General features: G+C 40.5%; 1 protein-coding gene across 1 annotated transcript; it reads right to left on the bottom strand.

Annotated features, from left to right (window-relative positions):
- Window positions 1-55: 55 nt before the first annotated feature.
- lysmd2 (LysM, putative peptidoglycan-binding, domain containing 2) lies at window positions 56-7160 on the bottom strand. Its single transcript, XM_083758909.1, has 3 exons — window positions 6714-7160; window positions 5186-5526; window positions 56-728 (listed from the first exon to the last, which is right to left on the bottom strand). Exons 1-3 carry the CDS (start codon window positions 6972-6974, stop codon window positions 677-679), a joined length of 654 nt encoding a protein of 217 aa, XP_083615035.1. The 5' UTR covers window positions 6975-7160; the 3' UTR covers window positions 56-676.
- Between the last annotated feature and the right edge of the window lie 14943 nt (window positions 7161-22103).

The raw sequence follows: 22103 nt of genomic DNA, 5'->3' as shown, positions 1-22103 counted from the left end.
CATGCAAATTAGCACAAACAAAACCACATAAAATATAAGACTGTCTACATAATGCCATGTTTAAATAGGTATTTATTATTTATTCTCCGACAGAAAACAAAACAAAAACAAAGTGAAAAGCACAACAAAACAGCCATTTCAGATACAGTATTCCACACACAAATAATAAGGTACATTCACAATTTAAGAAGGAGTCCCTTCTGTTCCTAACAAATAAAGCTCCTATTGGGTAAACAAAACGTTAAAAGGCTTGAGTCCATCCACAGCTTGTGGTTGGGGAGTGTTCATACAGAGAGGAAATACTGATTGTAGGAACATCTCAATATGTGTCTTTCCATCAGCAGTGAGGGAATTTACGTCACCAGAAGCTGTTAGCAAGGATATCAAGCTAACCATCGTAGAATTGCTTAACATGGGGTGGAAGTGAGTGGCAGAACGGCAGAGAATCATAATGGTGGATGGTAACATGAGCCTTGTTATAGCATATACAGTATGTCTCCCTCATGACTCCCATGAATTGTACAAAACCATAATGAATGACATTTCCAATATCCACTATAGTAACAGCGCCATATTATCAATAAATAAAAGGCAAAGATGAGACTGGATATATGACAGAGTGTGTGTGTGTGTGTGTGTGTGTGTGTGAGAGAGGACTGTAGGTAAACAATCTTGTTCAGGACAACTCCTGGTACGAAGACGTGGGCTCTGTGTAGTCCTCATTGTCCCTGCAAACACATACATACTTCTTTAGTAAATTAAAATAACACAATTTATTCTCTCTCTCTCTCTTATCCACACACACACACAGTATTATCCGAGGAACAATGGCAATTTAGTGTGCAAATTCTGGGGGTACCTACTATTTTTCAGCAAACAGAGGCCATTTGATAATACTAGTCTCCTGGGAATAGGGCTCAAGAAAGACTCTTTCTTATGCTCACTCCTTTCAATGAATTGGCCACCGTGGTGCTTAGTTGAGAGTACATGTGAATAATGAATGAGGCCAACACTGACCCGTTCTGCCTCATACAGGTATCTCAATAATACATCATGTCAGTATTCACTAATTCAGGCCTTTATCGTCCTGTTGGAAGTTTTATTGTAATTGTCTCTACAGTCGAGGAAATGATTAATTATGTACTGTGGGGGTCAGAGCCTGAAACTCACCAAAAGAGTGTATGCAAACAGAATTTGTAATTCCTAAAAGGCAAAAGATTTAAGATTTTAAAAAGAGATAAACAGAAGAGAAGATGCAGACAAGAAAGTGACGGAAATCACACGTCTACAAGAATTTTACAATCTCCCTCCCAATTTCCTGTCAGCCTACTGTCTATCCCTCCATAAATAAATAAATATATATATATAATATATATATATATATATATTTTTTTTTACAAAGGTGTACCTTAATGAATGCATGTGCAATGAAAGCCTTACACTTACAGAAACCACTTGCTACAACATTATTTTACATTGTATAATTAAGCTCATAGGTCTGCCCTGTAGTTCAGCTCACAGAAAATAAATGTTTGGTTAGTGGAGAGGAAGTTAAACTGGCATGTGGTCCGTTTGCTCTCGGGCAGTGTGTAAACGTTGGCGAGTGCCTTTTGTTTGAGTAAATGTACTCTTCCAGTTGGCCAGTCTTTGACCTGGAGAAGATGGCTTGACAGTCAAGACTAAGCATGACTTTGCATCAACTGGTAAATAAAACATCTGAAGCCCCACAGAAAAGTTGATCTGACAAAACAAATTGCAGTCTTTGTGAAGCCTACAAACAAATGTTACTAGTACAGTACATCAAGTCAGTGTAGGGCTGTAACTAATTTATATGTCGTTGTCCACAAGCTGTGAGTTTGTAGATCTGCTATATTAACCAGCTCACAACTCATTTAAATCAAGCTGTAATAGAGGGGAGACACAGCAGCCTTGTATGTCAAGAGTTGAATTTGATGTGAGCAGTCACCTGTAGCTGTTGTTTTTTGAGTGGTGCAACAACTCCTATAGACAGCTATGTGTGTGGCTGTGTCCCTGGGTCTGTCCCTGTGTCCCTGGCTGTGTCCGAGCACGAAGATAGTGTTATAGCATTTGTTCACCACCAAGTGTCACTGTTGCACAGCCTAACACACAGACACACACAGGCCAGGGAGGGCTTGTACAGTACAGTACAGTACAGTACAGTACAGTACAGTACAGTACAGTACAGTACAGTACAGTACAGTACAGTACAGTACAGTACAGTACAGTACAGTACAGTACAGTACAGTACAGTACAGTACAGTACAACTCACTTCAGATGGGTCTGACTTTTCTTACTCAGGAGTATACAGGAGTTATCTCAATGCCTCAAAGAAAATACCTACCTACTAGATGGCAAAACATCATTATTATTTCAATATTATCATAATCAGTTGTCATAATGCTGTGCTATAGTAAATTATTGGAGTACTGTAACTCTGACAAGATACACATACTGTAGCAATAACCCACGGTTGTACTTATTCATGGGAACTGATCACATTGGAAACCATTGGTAGCTCACGTGACTGCTTGTTACTAAAATAAGGGTAATGAAACATTATCCTGGACTGCCATGACTAGTTTAACAGCTACCATATAGTCTGCTCAGGGAAGGTCTGCATCCATTTTGACTTAACTACAGCAGTACAGTGGTTCTGAAATGTTTTCATGTCAAGGACACCCAAAAGAATATGTACTTGGCCATGGACTGGACTAAAACGGAAGTAGTCCAAAATACCTGATTTACCAGCCTTTAACAGGGTAGAGAGCCAACTACCCTGTGTAGGTGAATTGAATATGTAGGACCACAATGGAAACAATTCCTCAGCGCTTTTCCTCTTATCCTTTTAGCATTATCGTATAGCTTAACTGTACTATACTTTTTTAAGTATAACTGTTAATAAAGTATTCAATCAAATCAATCAACATGAATTGTTGGAAACAAAAGCCTCTGTTTGTAGCATAGTGACTCGTCTCGTCCCCAATTAAACTTGGTGCCAGGCAACTAACCCAACAACAGAACACATGCGAGCGTGTCGTCTGTCTCAACATGCAATGTCAGGGGAACATGTTTGTGCCAGGTACGGACCGCAGCAAGATGCCAAATATCATTCTAAATAAAAACAGTAAAATACTTAAAGTGTTCCTTTAAATTGGAGTGTAGAAGTTACTCTGTAACCAAACATCCAATTTTATACTCTTAAGAGTTGAATTAATACTGGGGATTTTGCGGTGTAATGGACCGTTACATAATTTGCCATCTGGGTCATCATATCATTTAACAACAGACATGCAAAAGACCATTATGCTTGGATTGTACATCCTCCCATCCCCTGCCCTAATTCCATTGTGTCCCCACCCGCCACCCCAACAGTTCCTTCTAATTTTTCTAGCCTCCAGTGGTTCACAAACATTTTTGGCCAATGTTGTAAACTTGTATATCAGCTGTTATTGGCAAAGAGATTTGGTGTAGATTGTAACAGAACACACCAAATACAGTGCAACTCAGGTCAGTTTTACTAAGAATCGAAGGGTTATATCATACACAGGGTATAGTATACACACAGTGGCCTGGTCCTAGTGTCAATTCGAACAGAAAAGACAGAACCACAGGAGGTGTACAGGAAAGAAAGTAAAGGCTTCTGCAATGCACCTTCTCCTCTATGCCTCTGACACAATCTCCTATGAAACGCACACACATGCAGCTGTGGCAGTGTCGCACACACTGATTAAGGCGACATATGACTCAGCATTTGTGAGCATAGCTATAAGCCAATAGTCCTGGGCCCGTCTAATATGAGTAAAACTGATATTAGATTTGCACGTTTTTCATGAGCGAGTATGAGTGGTTTGTTTTAGTTTTTTTTATGCAACAACTTTTCAAAATTTTGCTCATGTATACTGATCAGGATTTAGCCCTTTTGAAGTATATCCTAGAATTATACAATTCAATCATTACCTAGTAGTTGTTTAACAACCAGCCAATTACAATGTGCCTGTTCCTCCAAAGTGCCTCGTAAGTTGTTTTTATAAAACGCTTCATATTGCACTAAAAGATACTCCAAAATCACTGACATTTTGGACACAAGGAATAGAAAAAAGGGGGTTCATGACATCGGTTAGCTTCATCGATACAGAGTACCAGTATTTTACCCTGGAATCTCTGGCGTGATCCAGGTCACTTTCTAGGGACCTTGTATCATTCACCCCCCCCCCCCCCCCCCCCCATTAAAGACCAGAAGAGGGCAGCTTTCATGCTGATGGGCATCTGTGTGAGGCAAATGTCAGCAGCCCTGGCACTCAGGGTGACACTATGCAAACGCAACACTGATTGGACTAGCGTGAATCTATTCTACGTCCGAGCATGGACATGGTAATTGGTAACGCCCCACCTGCCTCTGATTGGCCTACCGACACTGCCCGTCTTGACCCCCCATGGTCTCACCAGACTGTCAACTTGGCACGCGTGACAGGCTGCAGCCTTGAAGTTGTAACTAACTTGTAACTTTTATTTTTGTAGAAGAGGCAAACTAATATTGTTTATGCCGTTTGCTTTGATTGAATAATTGATTGAACACGTACTTCGCACGTTATACTATGATTTGATTTGGGTGTGATCTAAATAAAGTGTTTGTGTTGATTATCGTGTATTAATCTAATTATAGTAAACTAATACTATTATACTAAATAAAGAATGAAGGGAAAAGAGACCTTGCACTACAATAATGTTTCAAGTTTACACATACAAATACATTACACAATAATCAACAGTACACACTTTATTTAGAACACACAATCAATTATTCCATCAAAGCAAAAGGCATAAACAATATTAGTTTGCCTCTTCTACAAAAAATAAAAGTTACTGGCCGGCAGTGTCAGTAGGCCAAACAGAGTCATGGGGGGCGTTACCATGTCTATGCTCGGACCGTCGGACGTAGAAAAGATTTGAAACATTGGACTACAGGTCACAAGGGGAGGCTCATCTTTGGCTCGTTTTTAATTCACTTTAAATCAGGGAAGAAAGCCAGGGTGGGCAGAACATTTCAGAGCTCAGAATGTGTATCCCCCAGACCTACAGACACATACATGTGTAGTGGTTCGATGCCTCCCTTTGTTTGTCTGTCTGAGTGTAAGGATCACCCAGTATGTTTCAGCACCTCACCTTACTTCCTCCTCTTTGAGCCTGCGCGCTTCCTGCGTTGACTGTTTGATTTGCAAGTCCAATCTGTGTAAGAAGTCTTTGGCCGACAGCTCCTCTGGTTTGGAGGTTTCCTCTGGGGGTGGGGAGGGAGTGGGCGAGGGTTCCTCCGAGTCCTGAGTCACACAGGGTACGTCCGAGTCCTGGGAGGACAGGGAGGCAGCCTCCCCTTCCCCGTCAGGGGATTCCAGACAGAGTCCGTTAAATATGAAGCGTTTCTCCGACAGTACCGGGATGTTGAGGAAGTTCCTCAGAAAGATGCAGTCATTACTGAACATCTTGTTGGCTCTCTTGAGGTGCTCCATCTGCAACAGCAGGGTGAAATTAACCGTCAGTGGCTAAAACCCAAGCATGATTCACATTTTATCTTTCACAATTAAGTAGACTTTAGAGCCAACCTACATCACATCATTCGTTCGGACCACTCTGTTGTAGTTCTTGTACCAAAGTCAGATAAATAGTTACCGGTAATTAATGCTTATGCTTGTGTAAAGGCCAAACCGCACCAATGCAACTAGTCGCAATTCCTTGCAACAAAACAGTTTTATGGTCAACTGCACCAATGCAACTCCTTGTAACTGCCATTGGGGATAATGGTTGCAAGATGTTGTATGGTGAGAGTCATTGGTGCAATAACTGTGATTTGGGCTTCATTTCATTTGGACATGATCATCCATAAATTACAAAGTTACAATGCACAATATGTCAGGCTAGTGTTCATTTTTACTGTATGTTTTAAGCTAGCAGGATTTACTGTATGTAAAACCAAGCAACTATACATAAAACTGAATTTTACAGAATTACCATTAGCCCACTAGTATTATTGATTGTGGTTTGTCAGCTAGCAAGTGAAGACATGTCACAAGGGCACATTCCGATGTGGAAAATGTTCAGTGCAGCAAATAAGTCAGTCCAAGTGGCTGACTCATTCTAAAGGAGCTGTGCTGAACAGTGTTCAGCACAAACTGCACAGGCCTATTTGTGTTGACAAAATGCTTGCTTGTCTAAGCAGGTTCCCCGGCCCTGAATCTTGAGGAAACGAAGATGAATGCAAACTTCAAGCACCTAGTTCCTTGCTGTAATGAGCCACACCACAAACAAAAATTCTGAGGATTAGGATATATATATATACATACAGGAACAGACAGTTTGGTAATTAATTCAGTGTTGCAGCATCATTGATCACAGGCCTGTCTGAAACTATAGCCTAATAGCCCTGAAATAGCCCAAGATTTAGACTCTCACACAGTCTTGAGTGCAGAAGGTGAAAGATATTAAGTGCTATAATGATTCATTGAGACCAGTGAAACTCTAACGGTGTACTAGTGTGTTGTGGTTTGGTAGTTAGTCCTAATAGTCCCCGCTGGGGTGACGCACGCAGCCCTGGCCCCTGATCAAACACACCACCACACGTCATATTTAATTCGATTTTAGACCTGTATTTTCTGATGAAAATCATACAGCCCAATTCATGAAAACCGACCAGCCTTACCGTAACACCATATTTGAGAGCGATCCCCTGTAGGGTATCGCTGTCTGTAACCCGATGCTCAATGAATTTCTCTCCCAAAGAAGTGGCGACGCTGGCGGTGCTCCCGTACGAGCGGATCTTGGTTCGGGCCAGGCTCTGGGAAAGCTCGCTCTCCGACTCGGAACCCGACCTGGACCGCGGAAAGATGGGTCCGATGGGAGCGGCGGGACCGAAACGTCCTCTTCCATCCCGCAACGGCAGGACGGGCGAGAACTCCGCCATCTTCTCTTGAATAAATAAAGAGCGTAATTGCTGTTTTTAAATGCCGCCAACTGACGCGGGAGGGCTGGTCGCCGCTCTTTCAGGCAGCGGGGAGCTTCCAGTCTGTTGTTTTGCTATGCATGGCAGCGTCGGCTTGGAAATTTCGGGTTCCACTTGTGTCCTCTCATTTTCTCTTTCGACACCACAGATCCGTTACGTTTACGTAGGGACGTGAAGACTGAAGAGCGTCCTGCGTCTCCTAGTCCCGCCCCTATGGCTCTGGTCCCGCCCACTCTATGGATAAGTTTGTAGCCCCAAATTTAGTTGATCGATGAATGATGATCAGATGATGATGATGATTTATTTAGGTGATGTTTAAAGAAATATAAATAATAATACAATATGACAAGGCGTCAGCAATTCTCTGCTTGCTTCTGGCTTTAGTTAGCCTGGCTACAAAGTAAGTGCAGCGAATTTCTGTGTTAACTTATCACTCCATTTATAACCCCTTTTTCAAAATAATATAAGACTGAATGAAGCATTCTTCTTCAAACTGATGGTATACTGTCTTATCTTCAGCAAAGTTGCAGAAATTACTAGAAATGTAATTCATTATTGGCAGTGACAACATAGTGACTAGGCTATACATTACATAATTTGTACTTCCGTTTTCATGAAAGATGTTACACAAAGGTTTCCTCTGTAAATAACCTAAATATGTAACACCATGTTTACATACAGTATGTATATGACATTCAATACGTTTAATATAGTTGCGAACGCAGTGATTGCGAACGCAGTGATTGCGAACGCAGTGATTGCGAATGCAATGATTGCGAATGCAATGAGCACTTACTATGAGACCCTGCAGATCATGTCTGTGTGTGTGTCTGTGTGTCTGTCCCGCTGTTACACCACCCGCCCGCCACCAGAGGGCGCAGCTGTATCACACAAAACACACCCACGCACACACACACACACACACACACACACACACACACACACACACGCGCGCACGCACACACACAACTTAACTTTAAAAAAAACTTAACTTAAAAAAAACTTAACTTAAAATGAAAAAGAAAAAACTTAACTTAAAATGAAAAAAACTTAACTTAAAATGAAAAAGAAAAAACTTAACTTAAAATGAAAAAAACTTAACTTAAAAAAAACTTAAAAAACACTTAACTTAAAAAACTTAACTTAAAAAAACTTAAAAAAACCAAAAAAACTGAACTTAAAAAAAAATCTTAAAAACTTAAAAAAACACAAAAAAACTTAACTTTAAAAAAAAACTTTAAAAACACTTAACTTCAAAAAACTTAACTTCAAAATAAAATCTTAAAAAAACACAAAAAAGAGAACTTTAAAAATAAAACCTTAAAAAAGTATGTAATTTATTCTAATTGTTGTTATTGCCATTTACGAGCTGCGTTCGCTTCCCGCGTTTGCGCGTCTTACTTGTGTGTATAGTATGTCAGTAAGAGTAATGCATTACATGGCATAACATTTATTTTACCATCAAATCAATCACCAGCAATTGTTTAAATGCAAAGCACCTCTATGGCTGGAAAAACAAGAAGTAGACTATAGGCCAAGGAAGTGCCTGCCCTCCACCTGCCTCGTCCACCCCAACTTCTTCAAATCAGTCTAATGGTGGAACTTTTATCTCTGGAGCAAGGTGATCAATATGTATTATAACTTATATTAGATACCGATTGGCTATTGCCTTCCAACCTTTGCAGGAGGGGCCTATTTGACAAAAACAATACAACATACCAGAACATCATGAACACATTCTCCGATCAAACCCAAATTTGAAACACATATTGAGGGGTCATAACTAAGCAACACAGAGCCAGGGTCCTCAAGGCAGTCTCAGGCCCAGTGGACCAAGGACTCAGGATCCAGCCCTGATATCCATCTATCCATCTTCAACCGCTTATCCGTAGTCGGGTCACGGGGGCAACAGCTCCACCAGAGTGTTCCAGACTTCCCTCTCCAGAGCAACATTAGTGACTTCCTCCTGGGGGATCCCGAGACGCTCCAAGGCCAGTGAGTCGATGTGTTTCCTCCAACTGTGCCTTGGTCAGCCCTGCGGTCTCCTCCCAGTGGGACGTGCCTCGAGGGCCTCCATAGGGAGCCTGAGAGGCATACTAACCAGATGCCCGAACCACCTAAGTTGGCCCCTTTCCAGGCGAAGAAGCAGCGACTCTACTCCGAGTCTCTCTCGCGTGACTGAACTTCTCACCCTATCTCTAAGGGAAATGCCAGCCACCCGACGAAGAAAACTCATTTCGGCCGCTTGTATTCACTACCTTATTCTTCCTGACCCACACTTCATGACCATAGGTGGGAGTAGGAACGAGGATTGCTCGACAGACACCTTTGCCTTCTGGCTCAGCTCTCTTTTCATCACAACAGTGCGGTAAGAGACTGCAACAGTGCAATACCGCCCCTGCTGCTCCGATTCTCTGGTTGATCTCCTTCTCCGTCCTCCCCTCAATCCAACGGTTTCCTGTTGAGAATCCTGCCCTGATATTATATTATATATGAAGACAATGTATACCTGCTGTAATATTGTGACTTGTCACTAAACTGAAAATGTGTGTGTGTGTGTGTGTGTGTGTGTGTGTGTGTGTGTGTGTGTGTGTGTGTGTGTGTGTGTGTGTGTGTGTGTGTGTGTGTGTGTGCACATGCACATATGTGTGTCACAGAGATAGTAGTGGAGCCAGGATCGGGGACATCTGTTCACATGGACTGGAAACATTCAGCAGGACCCTGTGACCGCGGCGCTGACCACCAGTTGCACATGACATCTGGACACTTAAAATGTGTCTCTATTTGGACAGAGCGCCTGGGCGTGGCATTATGGTACAGTCATGGACAGTACACCACATCATAAATGATAACAACATAAAACTCATATGGAATTTTCCAGACCACAGACACCAGTTTCATCTCTGGCAGAGGAGGAAGTGTCTAACTTATAAGTCATTCACATTGTCAAGAGGACAGAGGAAAACATGGCATTTTTCTTTGCACAGAAAAAAGGAATAAGAAGTAGAAAAGAGAAACATCTATGTAAAGTAGGCCTATCAGAGATCAAACTCCAGAGCCATATAGGCCACTGATTATTCCAGGCTCTCATGGTGATGAAAGAGGCGATCACAGGGCCATAAACAAGCACAATGATAATGAACCGTTAAATGTTGCGCAAGCTGATGTGAGCTTGTTTGCGAACACTTCATTTCCAATATGCTGATTCATCGTTATTCACCATGGTCAGCACGTGTTCCACAGTCTGTGATGGGTCCCCACATTCGCAGACAGTGCCCACTGCGATTGTGGGGACCCATCACAGACTGTGGAACACGTGCTGACCAGCTGCCCTATATACCGGCCACCGAATGGCGATCGAGGGCTAATTGACCTAGACAATGACACGCTGGACTGGCTTGCTGCAACGGAGCTGAAGGTCTAAGGACATACGACAGAAGAAGACCATGCTCAGCCATTAGAGCATACTATGCATGGGAAACAGCGGCCCGGTGGCCACTTTGCGACACCAATGCCATTTACAAAACATACATTGAACTAAAGACAAACATTAAATCTGTGTCAAAAAGAAAATAATAACTTTTCAGGATTCCAATTTAAAAGATCACACCCATGTGAAGTGAGGGGCGCTCTTATCATCATACAGCATCATATGCCACATTCCGTGCTCAACCAATTGAATCATCAATCACAGGCGTGCCCAAAAGGTAGATCGGATCTACCAATAGATCACAAAGGGTGTGCAGGTAGACTACATCACATACCCCTAAAACTATATCATTTAAATCTGCCACTGCTACTTGAATTAAGGTGACTTGATTGCTGTCAGCTCAAACCCACACAATGCAATACTTTGTTTTCAAACTTTTCAAGAAAGAGTGTTGCACACAAACGTCAGTAGCTTTACAAAGTTATATACAAAAAACCCAACCAATTCCAATTTCCCCCTCTATTTCCCATTCCAAATATTTTGTTTATGTAATGCCAGTGCCGGTATTCCAAAGCCCCCTCAGGTACATTTTAAACTATTTGCAGCAATGGGATTGTTACAAATGCTGGGCATACCTATTTTCACAGACCTCGACAGTGGGTGCAGGGCCAAGGCAATTGTGGAAGGATCGAGGTAGGGCCCGCACACCATTCTTTAGGCAAAGGAATTACTTTATTAAAGACAACATTTCGATCTCACAGGATCTCTCACGTCAGTATGTAATGTATTGTTACAAATGCTCTCAAAGCACTGTGATGGTTTGTCATGTTACCTTAGTATTTGCAATTCTTTTAGCAATTTTTCAATTTTGCAACTTTGCAATTCACCCTTTGTCAGCCTTCCCAGCTCAGCCAGGGCAAAGTGACACAACTTTGCAATTCACCCTTTGCAACTTTGCAATTATTTTTGCAATTTTGCAACTTTTCTTTTTTGCATGTTTTTTGCAATTATTTTGCAATTTTTTGCAACTTTGCAATTCACCCTTTGTCAGCCTTCCCAGCTCAGCCAGGGCAAAGTGACACAACTTTGCAATTCACCCTTTGCAATTTTGCAATTTTGCAATTCTTTTGCAATTTTGCAATTTCTTTTTTGCAACATTTTTCTTTTGCAATGCTTTTGCAATTTCTTTGCACTTTTTTTTTTACAATTTAGCAATTTTGCAATTTTGCGACTTTGCAATTCACCCTTTGTCAGCCTTCCCAGGTCAGCCAGGGCAATTTTTTTTGCAATTTTCTTTTTTGCAATTTTTTGTGTGCAATTCACCCTTTGTCAGCCTTCCCAGCTCAGCCAGGGCAAAGTGACACAACTTTGCAATTCACCCTTTGCAATGTAGCAATTATTTTGCAATTTTGCAACTTTGCAATTCACCCTTTGTCAGCCTTCCCAGCTCAGGGCAAAGTGCAAAGTGACACAACTTTGCAATTCACCCTTTGCAATTTTGCATTTGTTTTGCAATTTCTTTGCAATTCTTTTGCAATTGTTTGCAATTTTGCAATTTTGCAACTTTGCAACTTTGCAATTCACCCTTTGTCAGCCTTCCCAGCTCAGCCAGGGCAAAGTGACACAACTTTGCAATTCACCCTTTGCAATTTTGCAATTTCTTTGCAATTTTGCAATTTTGCAATTTTCTTTTTGCAATTTTGCAAAAACATTTTTTGCAATTTTTTCGCTATTTCTTTTTTGCAATTTTGCAACTTTGCAATTCACCCTTTGTCAGCCTTCCCAGCTCAGCCAGGGCAAAGTGACACGACTTTGCAATTCACCCTTTGCAATGTAGCAATTTTTTTGCAATTTTGCAACTTTGCAATTCACCCTTTGTCAGCCTTCCCAGCTCAGGGCAAAGTGCAAAGTGACACAACTTTGCAATTCACCCTTTGCAATTTTGCATTTGTTTTGCAATTTCTTTGCAATTTTTTTGCAATTGTTTGCAATTTTGCAATTTTGCAACTTTGCAACTTTGCAATTCACCCTTTGTCAGCCTTCCCAGCTCAGCCAGGGCAAAGTGACACAACTTTGCAATTCATATGCAATTTTGCAAAAAAAATTGCATTTTGTTTTTGCAATTTTTTGAAAATCTTTTGCAAATCTTTTGCAATTTTGCAACTTTGCAACTTTGCAACTTTGCAATTCACCCTTTGTCAGCCTTCCCAGCTCAGCCAGGGCAATTTCTTTGGCAAATTTTGCAATTTTCTTTTTTCCATTTTTTTGTGTGCAATTCACCCTTTGTCAGCCTTCCCAGCTCAGGGCAAAGTGCAAAGTGACACAACTTTGCAATTCACCCTTTGCAATTTTGCAATTTTGCAATTTTATTTTTTTGCAATTTTGCAAAAAAGAAATTTGCTATTTTTTTATTTTGCAATTTTGCAACTTTGCAATTCACCTTTGTCAGCCTTCCTAGCTCAGCCAGGCCAAAGTGACACAACTTTGCAAATCACCCTTTGCAATTTTGCAAATTTTTTTCTTTTTGCAATTCTTTTGCAATTTTTTTGCAATTCTTTTGCAATTTTGCAAAAACAAATTTGCAATTTTCTTTTGCATTTGTTTTGCAATTTCTTTGCAATTTCTTTGCAATTGTTTGCAATTTTGCAATTTTGCAACTTTGTAACTTTGCAATTCACCCTTTGTCAGCCTTCCCAGCTCAGCCAGGGCAAAGTGACACAACTTTGCAATTCGCCCTTTGCAATTTTGCATTTCTTTTGCAATTTTGCAATTTTCTTTTTGCAATTTTGCAAAAACAAATTTGCAATTTTCTTTTGCATTTGTTTTGCAATTTCTTTGCAATTTCTTTGCAATTGTTTGCAATTTTGCAATTTTGCAACTTTGTAACTTTTCAATTCACCCTTTGTCAGCCTTCCTAGCTCAGCCAGGCCAAAGTGACACAACTTTGCAAATCACCCTTTGCAATTTTGCAATTCTTTTGCAATTTTGCAAAAACAAATTTGCAATTTTCTTTTGCATTTGTTTTGCAATTTCTTTGCAATTTCTTTGCAATTTTGCAATTTTGCAACTTTGCAACTTTGCAATTCACCCTTTGTCAGCCTTCCCAGCTCAGCCAGGGCAAAGTGACACAACTTTGCAATTCACCCTTTGCAATTTTGCAATTTCTTTGCAATTTTGCAAAAAAATAATTTGCAATTTTGCAATTCACCCTTTGTCAGCCTTCCCAGCTCAGCCAGGCCAAAGTGACACAACTTTGCAATTCATTTGCAATTTTGCAAAAAATAAATGTGCAATTTCTTTGCAATATTTTGCAATTTTGCAACTTTGCGGCTTTGCAATTCACCCTTTGTCAGCCTTCCCAGCTCAGCCAGGGCAATTTCTTTGGCAAATTTTGCAATTTTCTTTTTTCCATTTTTTTTGTGCAATTCACCCTTTGTCAGCCTTCCCAGCTCAGGGCAAAGTGCAAAGTGACACAACTTTGCAATTCACCCTTTGCAATTTTGCAATTTTATTTTTTTGCAATTTTGCAAAAAAGAAATTTGCAATTTTTTAATTTTGCAATTTTGCAACTTTGCAATTCACCTTTGTCAGCCTTCCTAGCTCAGCCAGGCCAAAGTGACACAACTTTGCAAATCACCCTTTGCAATTTTGCAATTATTTTTTTTTTGCAATTCTTTTGCAATTTTTTTGCAATTCTTTTGCAATTTTGCAAAAACAAATTTGCAATTTTCTTTTGCATTTGTTTTGCAATTTCTTTGCAATTTCTTTGCAATTGTTTACAATTTTGCAATTTTGCAACTTTGCAATTCACCCTTTGTCAGCCTTCCCAGCTCAGCCAGGGCAAAGTGACACAACTTTGCAATTCGCCCTTTGCAATTTTGCATTTATTTTGCAATTTTGCAATTTTCTTTTTGCAATTTTGCAAAAACATTTTTTGAAATTTTTTCGCAATTTTTTTTTTTGAAATTTTGCAACTTTGCAATTCAGCCTTTGTCAGCCTTCCCAGCTCAGCCAGGGAAAAGTCACACAACTTTGCAATTCACCCTTTGCAATTATGCAAATGTTTTTGCAATTTCTTTTGCAATTTCTTTTTTGCAATTTCTTTTTTGCAATTTCTTTTTTGCAATTTTTGTTTTGCAATTTCTTTGCAATTTTTCAATTTTGCTACTTTGCAATTCACCCTTTGTTAGCCTTCCCAGCTCAGCCAGGGTAAAGTGACACAACTTTGCAATTCACCCTTTGCAATTTTGCAATTTCTTTTGCAATTTTGCAAATTACTTTTTTTGCAATTTTTTTGCAATTTTGCAAAAAGAAAATGCAATTTTTTCTTTGCAATTTTTTGCATTTTTCTTTGCAAATCTATTGCAAATCTTTTGCAACTTTGCAACTTTGCAATTCACCCTTTGTCAGCCTTCCCAGCTCAGCCAGGGCAAAGTGACACAACTTTGCAATTCACCCTTTGCAATTTTGCAATTTCTTTGCAATTTTGCAAAAAAATAATTTGCAATTTTGCAATTCACCCTTTGTCAGCCTTCCCAGCTCAGCCAGGCCAAAGTGACACAACTTTGCAATTCATTTGCAATTTTGCAAAAAAAAATAGCATTTTGTTTTTGCAATTCTTTTGCATTCTTTTTTTGCAATTTTGCAAAAAGATAATTTGCAACTTTGCAATTCACCCTTTGTCAGCCTTCCCAGCTCAGCCAGGGCAAAGTGACACAACTTTGCAATTCACCCTTTGTCAGCCTTCTGATTGGTCCCTGACTGACCAACCAGCAGGCTCTTTCTGCCTTGTTTCGCCCTGTTTCCGCCTTGTTTAATTTGCTATAACATAATTTTTGGAGAAAACTAAAAACAAACATGATATGCTCAGTCACCGTGCTGTGCCTGTGATGTTTCTTTTTACTGAGTTTAAAATATGGACCGGACCAACATCGACATCATCAGCTGGATCTCCATACATAGAGATGACACATGACTCTGACATCACCATTATGACCAGTTCAGTGGAACAGTATAAAAGGATCAGGCCTCCCCTAGTACAACCAATTCACTCAGGAATCTCCAACAATCTAAAATCCCCAGAATCTACTGTCAAGCCCTTTGTATACAACAACGCTCCCCAGGATCTCCTTCATCAACACTCTTCTTGACATAGGACACAGACCTCTCTTCAAGACTCTACCTTCAAGACCTTTGTCCTTCCGTAGAGGATCATGATCAAGTACACCGGCTAAAGGTATCTGGCCTTACAACCCTATACACTCCAAGTTCAAGGTATCTGGCCTTACCACCCAGATACCTTTACCAGCTTCTGTAAAACTATTTTCCCAACCCGTACACACGTTAAGACATCCCGGTTTAAGTTTGAATCGGACACCACTGCGGCGGGTCCTAATCCTATAGCCTTTGAATAATAGTATTTATTAGAGATAATATTCTTTTTGGTGGGTAGATCTTGTTGAGCTGATAATTTTTTAAGTAGCTGTAAAGTGAAAAGAGTGTTGGTACTCATGCCAAGATCTATACAAGACTTGTAGATCGGCAATTTATGTGACATAAAAAGACGAAGTAGGGCAAGAATTGTTAAAATATGGAGATAAATGTTTTCTGCCCGACATATGCAATGTTGCCCTCTGGAGTGAGTGTGGAAATATAGTAGTGAACCTACCTCTCCATCATCAAAGTTGCCCACCCCTGCATTATAATGTGATCTCTCAGCTACTATGCAAAACAAATTCGCAATTTAAAAGAATTGCAGAGTGTGGTTGCCGCAGTGGCTTACATATGCTCCTCCCACTAATATTGCCAGCCAATTACATTTCAAGTCACACCTTAGATCATGTGTAAGTAATTCGGAGGGGATTTAACCCCCAAAATTCATGCGACAAACGGTTACATTTCTCGCATTTGCGGCGCCCCCTATGGATGAAAATGGAATTGCTTTTAGAACTTGGTTGATTGAACCACCCCGGACATGTGATTCAAATTTGGGATGGATTGGACATTCCGTGATTTATGGCATTCTTTGTGATATAGGCCCCTCCTACTAACTTCGGACAACGATTACGGCCGAACGATATGCACTATCAAAATTCCGCCGTTCGAGTTTTCATCGGAAAGGTCCAGAGATCACGTGTACAGATTTTTGTGAGATTTGGACAAAATATGTAGGAGGAAAAGCAAAAAGTGTGTGACAAAACTGACGAAAATGGGCGTGGCCTATATGTGGAAATGCATCATGACCCAAGGAATCCATGGGATTTTACGACTTACGGTTCAAGAGTTATAGGGAAAAACGTAAAGTGGGCTGTTATAGCGCCACCATGAGGCCGACTGATGTAATTCCTTTTCAATACATTTTCATAATTATTATGAACCTCCCTCCCAAGTCTTGTAAATATGGCGCTTACGGTCTCCAATGGAAAAAAAATACTTACATTTAGTCTTCGATTTCCCCATTATAAGTCTATGGAGAACTAATTAATTAATATCAATTAAACTATACAACGGATCTCTTAGCAAAACACAAGCACACGATTCCCGATGAAGCCGGTCAATTTGACATATGGCTCAACTGTGGGAGGAGTAGTGCGGCAAAGTATCGCTCATTTACAATAACAATAGTCTGGTTGCCCTGTTAGGGCAACCACACTAATTCCACAAAGTTATCATGTTGGAAAGCAATGTTTTCAGTTATGCATATTCAAATGAAGGCTTTAGGTCTTTAGGTCCTAAAGTTTAGGATATTGTTTCTCAAAGTGGGGTCCGGGAACCAACAAGGGTTCTTGAGGACGTTCCAGGAGGTCCTCAGAAAAATGAGGAAAAGTTTAAACACTTATTTTATTTTTCAGCTAGACCCTATTCGAAAATAACCGATGTAGAAGCTCACAACACACAATTGTGAGCTTGTAATTTTTGGAAAATGTGGACAAATGTTTACAAAGCTTCAGTGGTCCCTGCCTGGCACTGTAGGTTTCAGTAGCCAGACAGCTGTTATCCTTGTCTTAATTATCGACTTTATGCTGACCCCTATTGTTCACTTTAAAAAGTGAAAGCTAGTTTTCTCAAGCACCAGGTGGTGCTGTTTAATCAGTCATAAAAGTGTTGGTAACTTGGTTGTTTAGTCTGTTCCCAGAAAAGCTGTTTCTCAGATATACAGTAGCCTAGACTTTTATTGTTGTGCTGTTGGCGGCAGGATCCTCGAGGCACGTCACAATATTTATTAACAGTTTGCAGAATTACAGTACATTTCAAGCACAAACTCAATACAAAGACTGTTAACTGTGAGTGGACCACCCAATTAAGCATTACACTTGTTTACAAGAGGGTCCACTTTGTTCAATTCATCAAAACATTTAGAGACGTACAAATAGACACTTCTATATAGTCAAAGAACAGAACTGGAATTCATAATATTAAAGGGAGGTAAAAAGGGAAAAGAAACATACAGTGAGGGGAAAAGGGGTGGGGGGGGGGGGATTCAGATTTTACGGAGGCCAGTTTCGAATTGCAGCCGTCCGTAGGTGCCCTTTGAGGGCGGTTTTGAAAGAGTCAAGGGATTTGCATGTCTTAATGACTGTTGGTAGGGCGTTCCACATTTTGGTGGCATAGGAGTTAAAATAATTTAGTCCCTTGTTTGTGCCGAATCTGGGTTGTACATGGTTCGTTGCACTTCCTCTGGTGTTGTGGGTGTGGACTTCGTTAACATTAAGGAAGTATCTAGACAGGTACATGGGTATCTTGGTGGTGTATCGAATCTTGTGGACCAGACCCATTGCAAGATGCTGTACTCTGTCGTCGACCCTAAGCCATCCCAGCCTATCAAAGTGGGCAGGCCGGGTGAGGTGGGTTTGGGGGGTGAGGCCAAGTAGGAGCCTGACCAGTTTGTTTTGGGAAGTCTGGAGCCTAGTTTAAGGGCCTTTGAGGTGTTGTGGTACCAGGAGGTGCATGCATAGTCAAAGAAACCTTGTACGAGGGCTCCTGTTAAGGTCTTCAAGGTGTTTTTGTTGACCAGTGAGGATATCCTGTAAAGGAATCTTGTTCTTTGGTTGACTTTTTTGATTACGTTGGTGGCCATTTCATCACCGGAAAGATTAGCTTCCAGTTCCAGGATGGAACCTAGGTAGGTAATTTCATCTTTACGTGTGATAACATTGTCACCCACTCTAACCAAGAAGCCATTTGCCTTGCTGAGATTACTATTAGATCCATAGAGAATGGATTCCGTTTTTCCCAGGTGTAAAGATAGTTTGTTATCAGCGAGCCAGGTGCAGATTCTATCGAGTTCAGAGCTGAGGGCCTTTTCAACCTGCAGTTTATTCCTGTCCGAGACTAGCAGTGCAGAGTCATCTGCGAACAAGTTGGAACAAGTTGCAGTCACAAACTGATGTCAGTAACCAAATGGACCCTTATGGGTCTGTAACTCAGACCCATCTGTTGGTTCCATTTGTACACTCTCAGAGTTAAATTAACATCGATTTGAAAATATAAATTGGGGGACCCAGAGATAGAAATGCCATTAAATGGGGGTCCGTAGACTAATGCATGTCAAACTGGGGGTCCTTGAAATTAAACTGGTTGAGAAACACTGCTAGAGCCGTAAAAAAACATCTTCTCTTATGGGGGGTCCATAGCATATGTTTTCAAATGGGGGGGTAAAATTGGGTATAGCGAGGGCTAATTAGTGTCAATTTGGGGGTCCTTGACATGAAAAGGTTTGGGAACCACTGGTCTAGATATAGCAGTAGTATATAGTCATCATCATTACCATCTAGTGGCTGTTATAGCACATATCACAACATCCCTTTTTCTACATACTAAATACTTTTAAACATTTCTGTTGAACTCTGTGAAATTACACAACTCTTAATATATACATACAAAGATAGATAAATAATAGTATTAGAAAATGCGTCACCAAGGTCTGCCGCTCACTCACTCGTTAACTAAAGTTTGATTAGAAAGTTCTGCATTGTCCATATAATTCATGCATCAAATCACAAATCACAAAACGTGTCCGCTGAGTAGAAATACAGAAGGGATTCTTCTAATAGTTTGTTTGATTTATTGATTGATTGATTTATTGATTGAATACTTTAATAACAGTTTGCAAAGAAGTACAGAGATACAGATAATGCTAAAAGGTTAACACAGGCCTTTCCAGGCATTCTGGTTCTATGTATTCAAGTCATCAAGCATGCATGGCAGTGTGTGTACAGGTTGACCTTGCAACAAAGAGTGTCTCAGACATATAGGTAGTCTATACTGTAGTTGAAACATCATACATTTTTATTTTCATCACAGTATAGTATGCAACTTGAGAGGGTTTCATTTGATAACACATACTTACTGTATGTAAACCTTGTAAAAGTTTGACATACATTCCTGGATGAGATATTTACTCATTAGGGTTAAATTACATTATCTCATCACATGACTTCAGTGGACTTATTTCAAGGGAAAGAAATCGCCTGATGTAACCAGTGAGTGAGATTGGAGAAATATACTCTGTATCCATTGTCTACCAGAATGCTTAGAACGACACAGAACGATGCAGGTGTATACTTATAAGAGGTTCACTGTTTTCAGTGAGGATGATTTCAACTGGTCAGGAAGTTGAGACTGGACACCAGCCTTTTTATACTCCGCTCTGTTTGATGTCCTAGAACATCATCCCATGAGGCTTCTCTGAATATCAGACTGATTCATCAGGTGCATGCGTATGTGCGTGTTGGGGGGACGTTTATAGGCAATATAGTTGTTCATCAATAATGCTTTCACAAAAGAGATGATAGTGAAAGCTGAACTGCCTAGATAAACGGCTAGGAATCTAAGATGTGTTTCTTTCTGAACTTATTGGTATGCAAGTGTTGCATTTGAATATTGCTTTATTGGTATCCATTTTCATCACACATGCCGGACTTCCTTCTGATCTGCAGTTTCAGTCACTTACTTACTTACTCCTCTTCGTCCCCTATGGGACATAAGGCTTCAATGAGCGCTCTCCATTGCATCCGATCCCTGGCAGCATGTTGCGCCTCTCCCCAGGACAGGTTCATCTGTTCCAGCTCCTGCGTCACAGTTGTCTTGGGCCTCCAAGGTTTTCTTTTGCCTGGTGGTGTCCATCTTAAGGCGATCTTTGTGATGCAGTCCTGCTCCATCCTCAGTACTAGTCCTAGCCATCTCAGGCGTCTGTGTGTAATGTCCTTGGTAATGCTCCGGCTCCCTGTTTTATTTTATTTTATATAACTTTATTTATAGGATTTTCAATTTTTGTAGACAAACAACCCCACATATACCCCACCCTCCCCGGTTAACAAAAAAAGTAACAATAAAATAAAATAAACAGGTAGTAAAGGATATAAATCTGGCTCCCTGTTTGTTTGTACAGTTCATTGTTTGATATTTTATTCGGCCAAAAGATCTGACATATATGTCTGAGGCATCTGTCGTGGAACACTTCTATTCTCCTAGTGTCTGTTTTGACCACTCTCCAGCTCTCAGAACCATACAGCAGAACAGACTTGACATTGCTGTTGTATAGGAGCATCTTCGTTTTAAGGCTATATTGCTTTGATCTCCAGATGGATCGGAGTTGGGAGAAGGCACCCTGAGCCTTTCCCAGCCTTGCTTTGATGTCTTTTGATGCCCCACTGTCCTTACTGTTTCAGTCACACCACTGAGAAATAGCACTGGGTCACTGTCTGTTTGTAAACCTATGTGTAACAGAGAGCTTGCTCTCCATTCTTTTCCTTCCTCTCTCTGAGTTGTGCCTTGACATCTATTATTATCAACCCATTTCTGTTTGCTGAAAGGTGAGGTCATAGATTGAAGGGTGAGTGATGTGATGACTCAACATGTGATGACAGCATACTGTACGCTCTGTCTGAACACATCTGTTCAACTGAGAGTGAACTCACTTGTTTTAGAACAAAGCCCCTGTTGTGTGTAAACATGTAGAGCTGTGAGGATATGGAGGGCAGTGTGGTGAGTTGTGGCAAGTCATAGTAGCCCTTTCTATGATGTTGCACGCTGACAATAGCAGATATACAAGACACTGTCGAAGAGGTGTTTCCTAGGCTAGATCACACATTGAACCATTGGGATCTAGCTCTCATATGGTGACTGTGAGCTTGTAGGTCATATATTTGGTGCGGGACATCAAAGTATAAATTAAGCATAATATAACATCACACGACTTCATGTTGAGTTGTGTTCAGTTTTACTGAGGAGTCACAGCACATTTTAGCCCCATCTGTGACCTCCCCCATCGCTGTAGGTCGGTCATTATCATCCAGAACTATGGGTACCAGGGGAATAGAGATATTTTGAAGGCATTGACCTTGGTATGTTCTAACAGATGACTGTAATAAAAAACAGGGTCCTACATTACATAAGAACATGTCATGTTTGGTTTAACATAAAGATAACATGATTGGATTTTAATGAGAGTACCCTAAAAATAATGTTTTTGGAAAATATTGCTGTGGACAATATGAATGTGGATGTGTTGTAAAAGCCTTAGAAAAAGTATCAGGGTAACCCAGTTTATAGTTCCCAGTACACAGGCATATGTCTAACCCTAACCTGATACCCTGCTATAAGTTATTTCAACCCATGGGCCAATGGGTTATCTTAGGTCAAATAGGCTGATCCATGGC

This window comes from Protomyctophum parallelum (assembly GCF_964188405.1).
Source record: "Protomyctophum parallelum genome assembly, chromosome: 2".
NCBI lineage: Eukaryota > Metazoa > Chordata > Actinopteri > Myctophiformes > Myctophidae > Protomyctophum > Protomyctophum parallelum.
The sequence above is the reverse complement of the archived record's forward strand: the minus strand, read 5'-3'. Positions and strand labels throughout refer to the sequence as shown.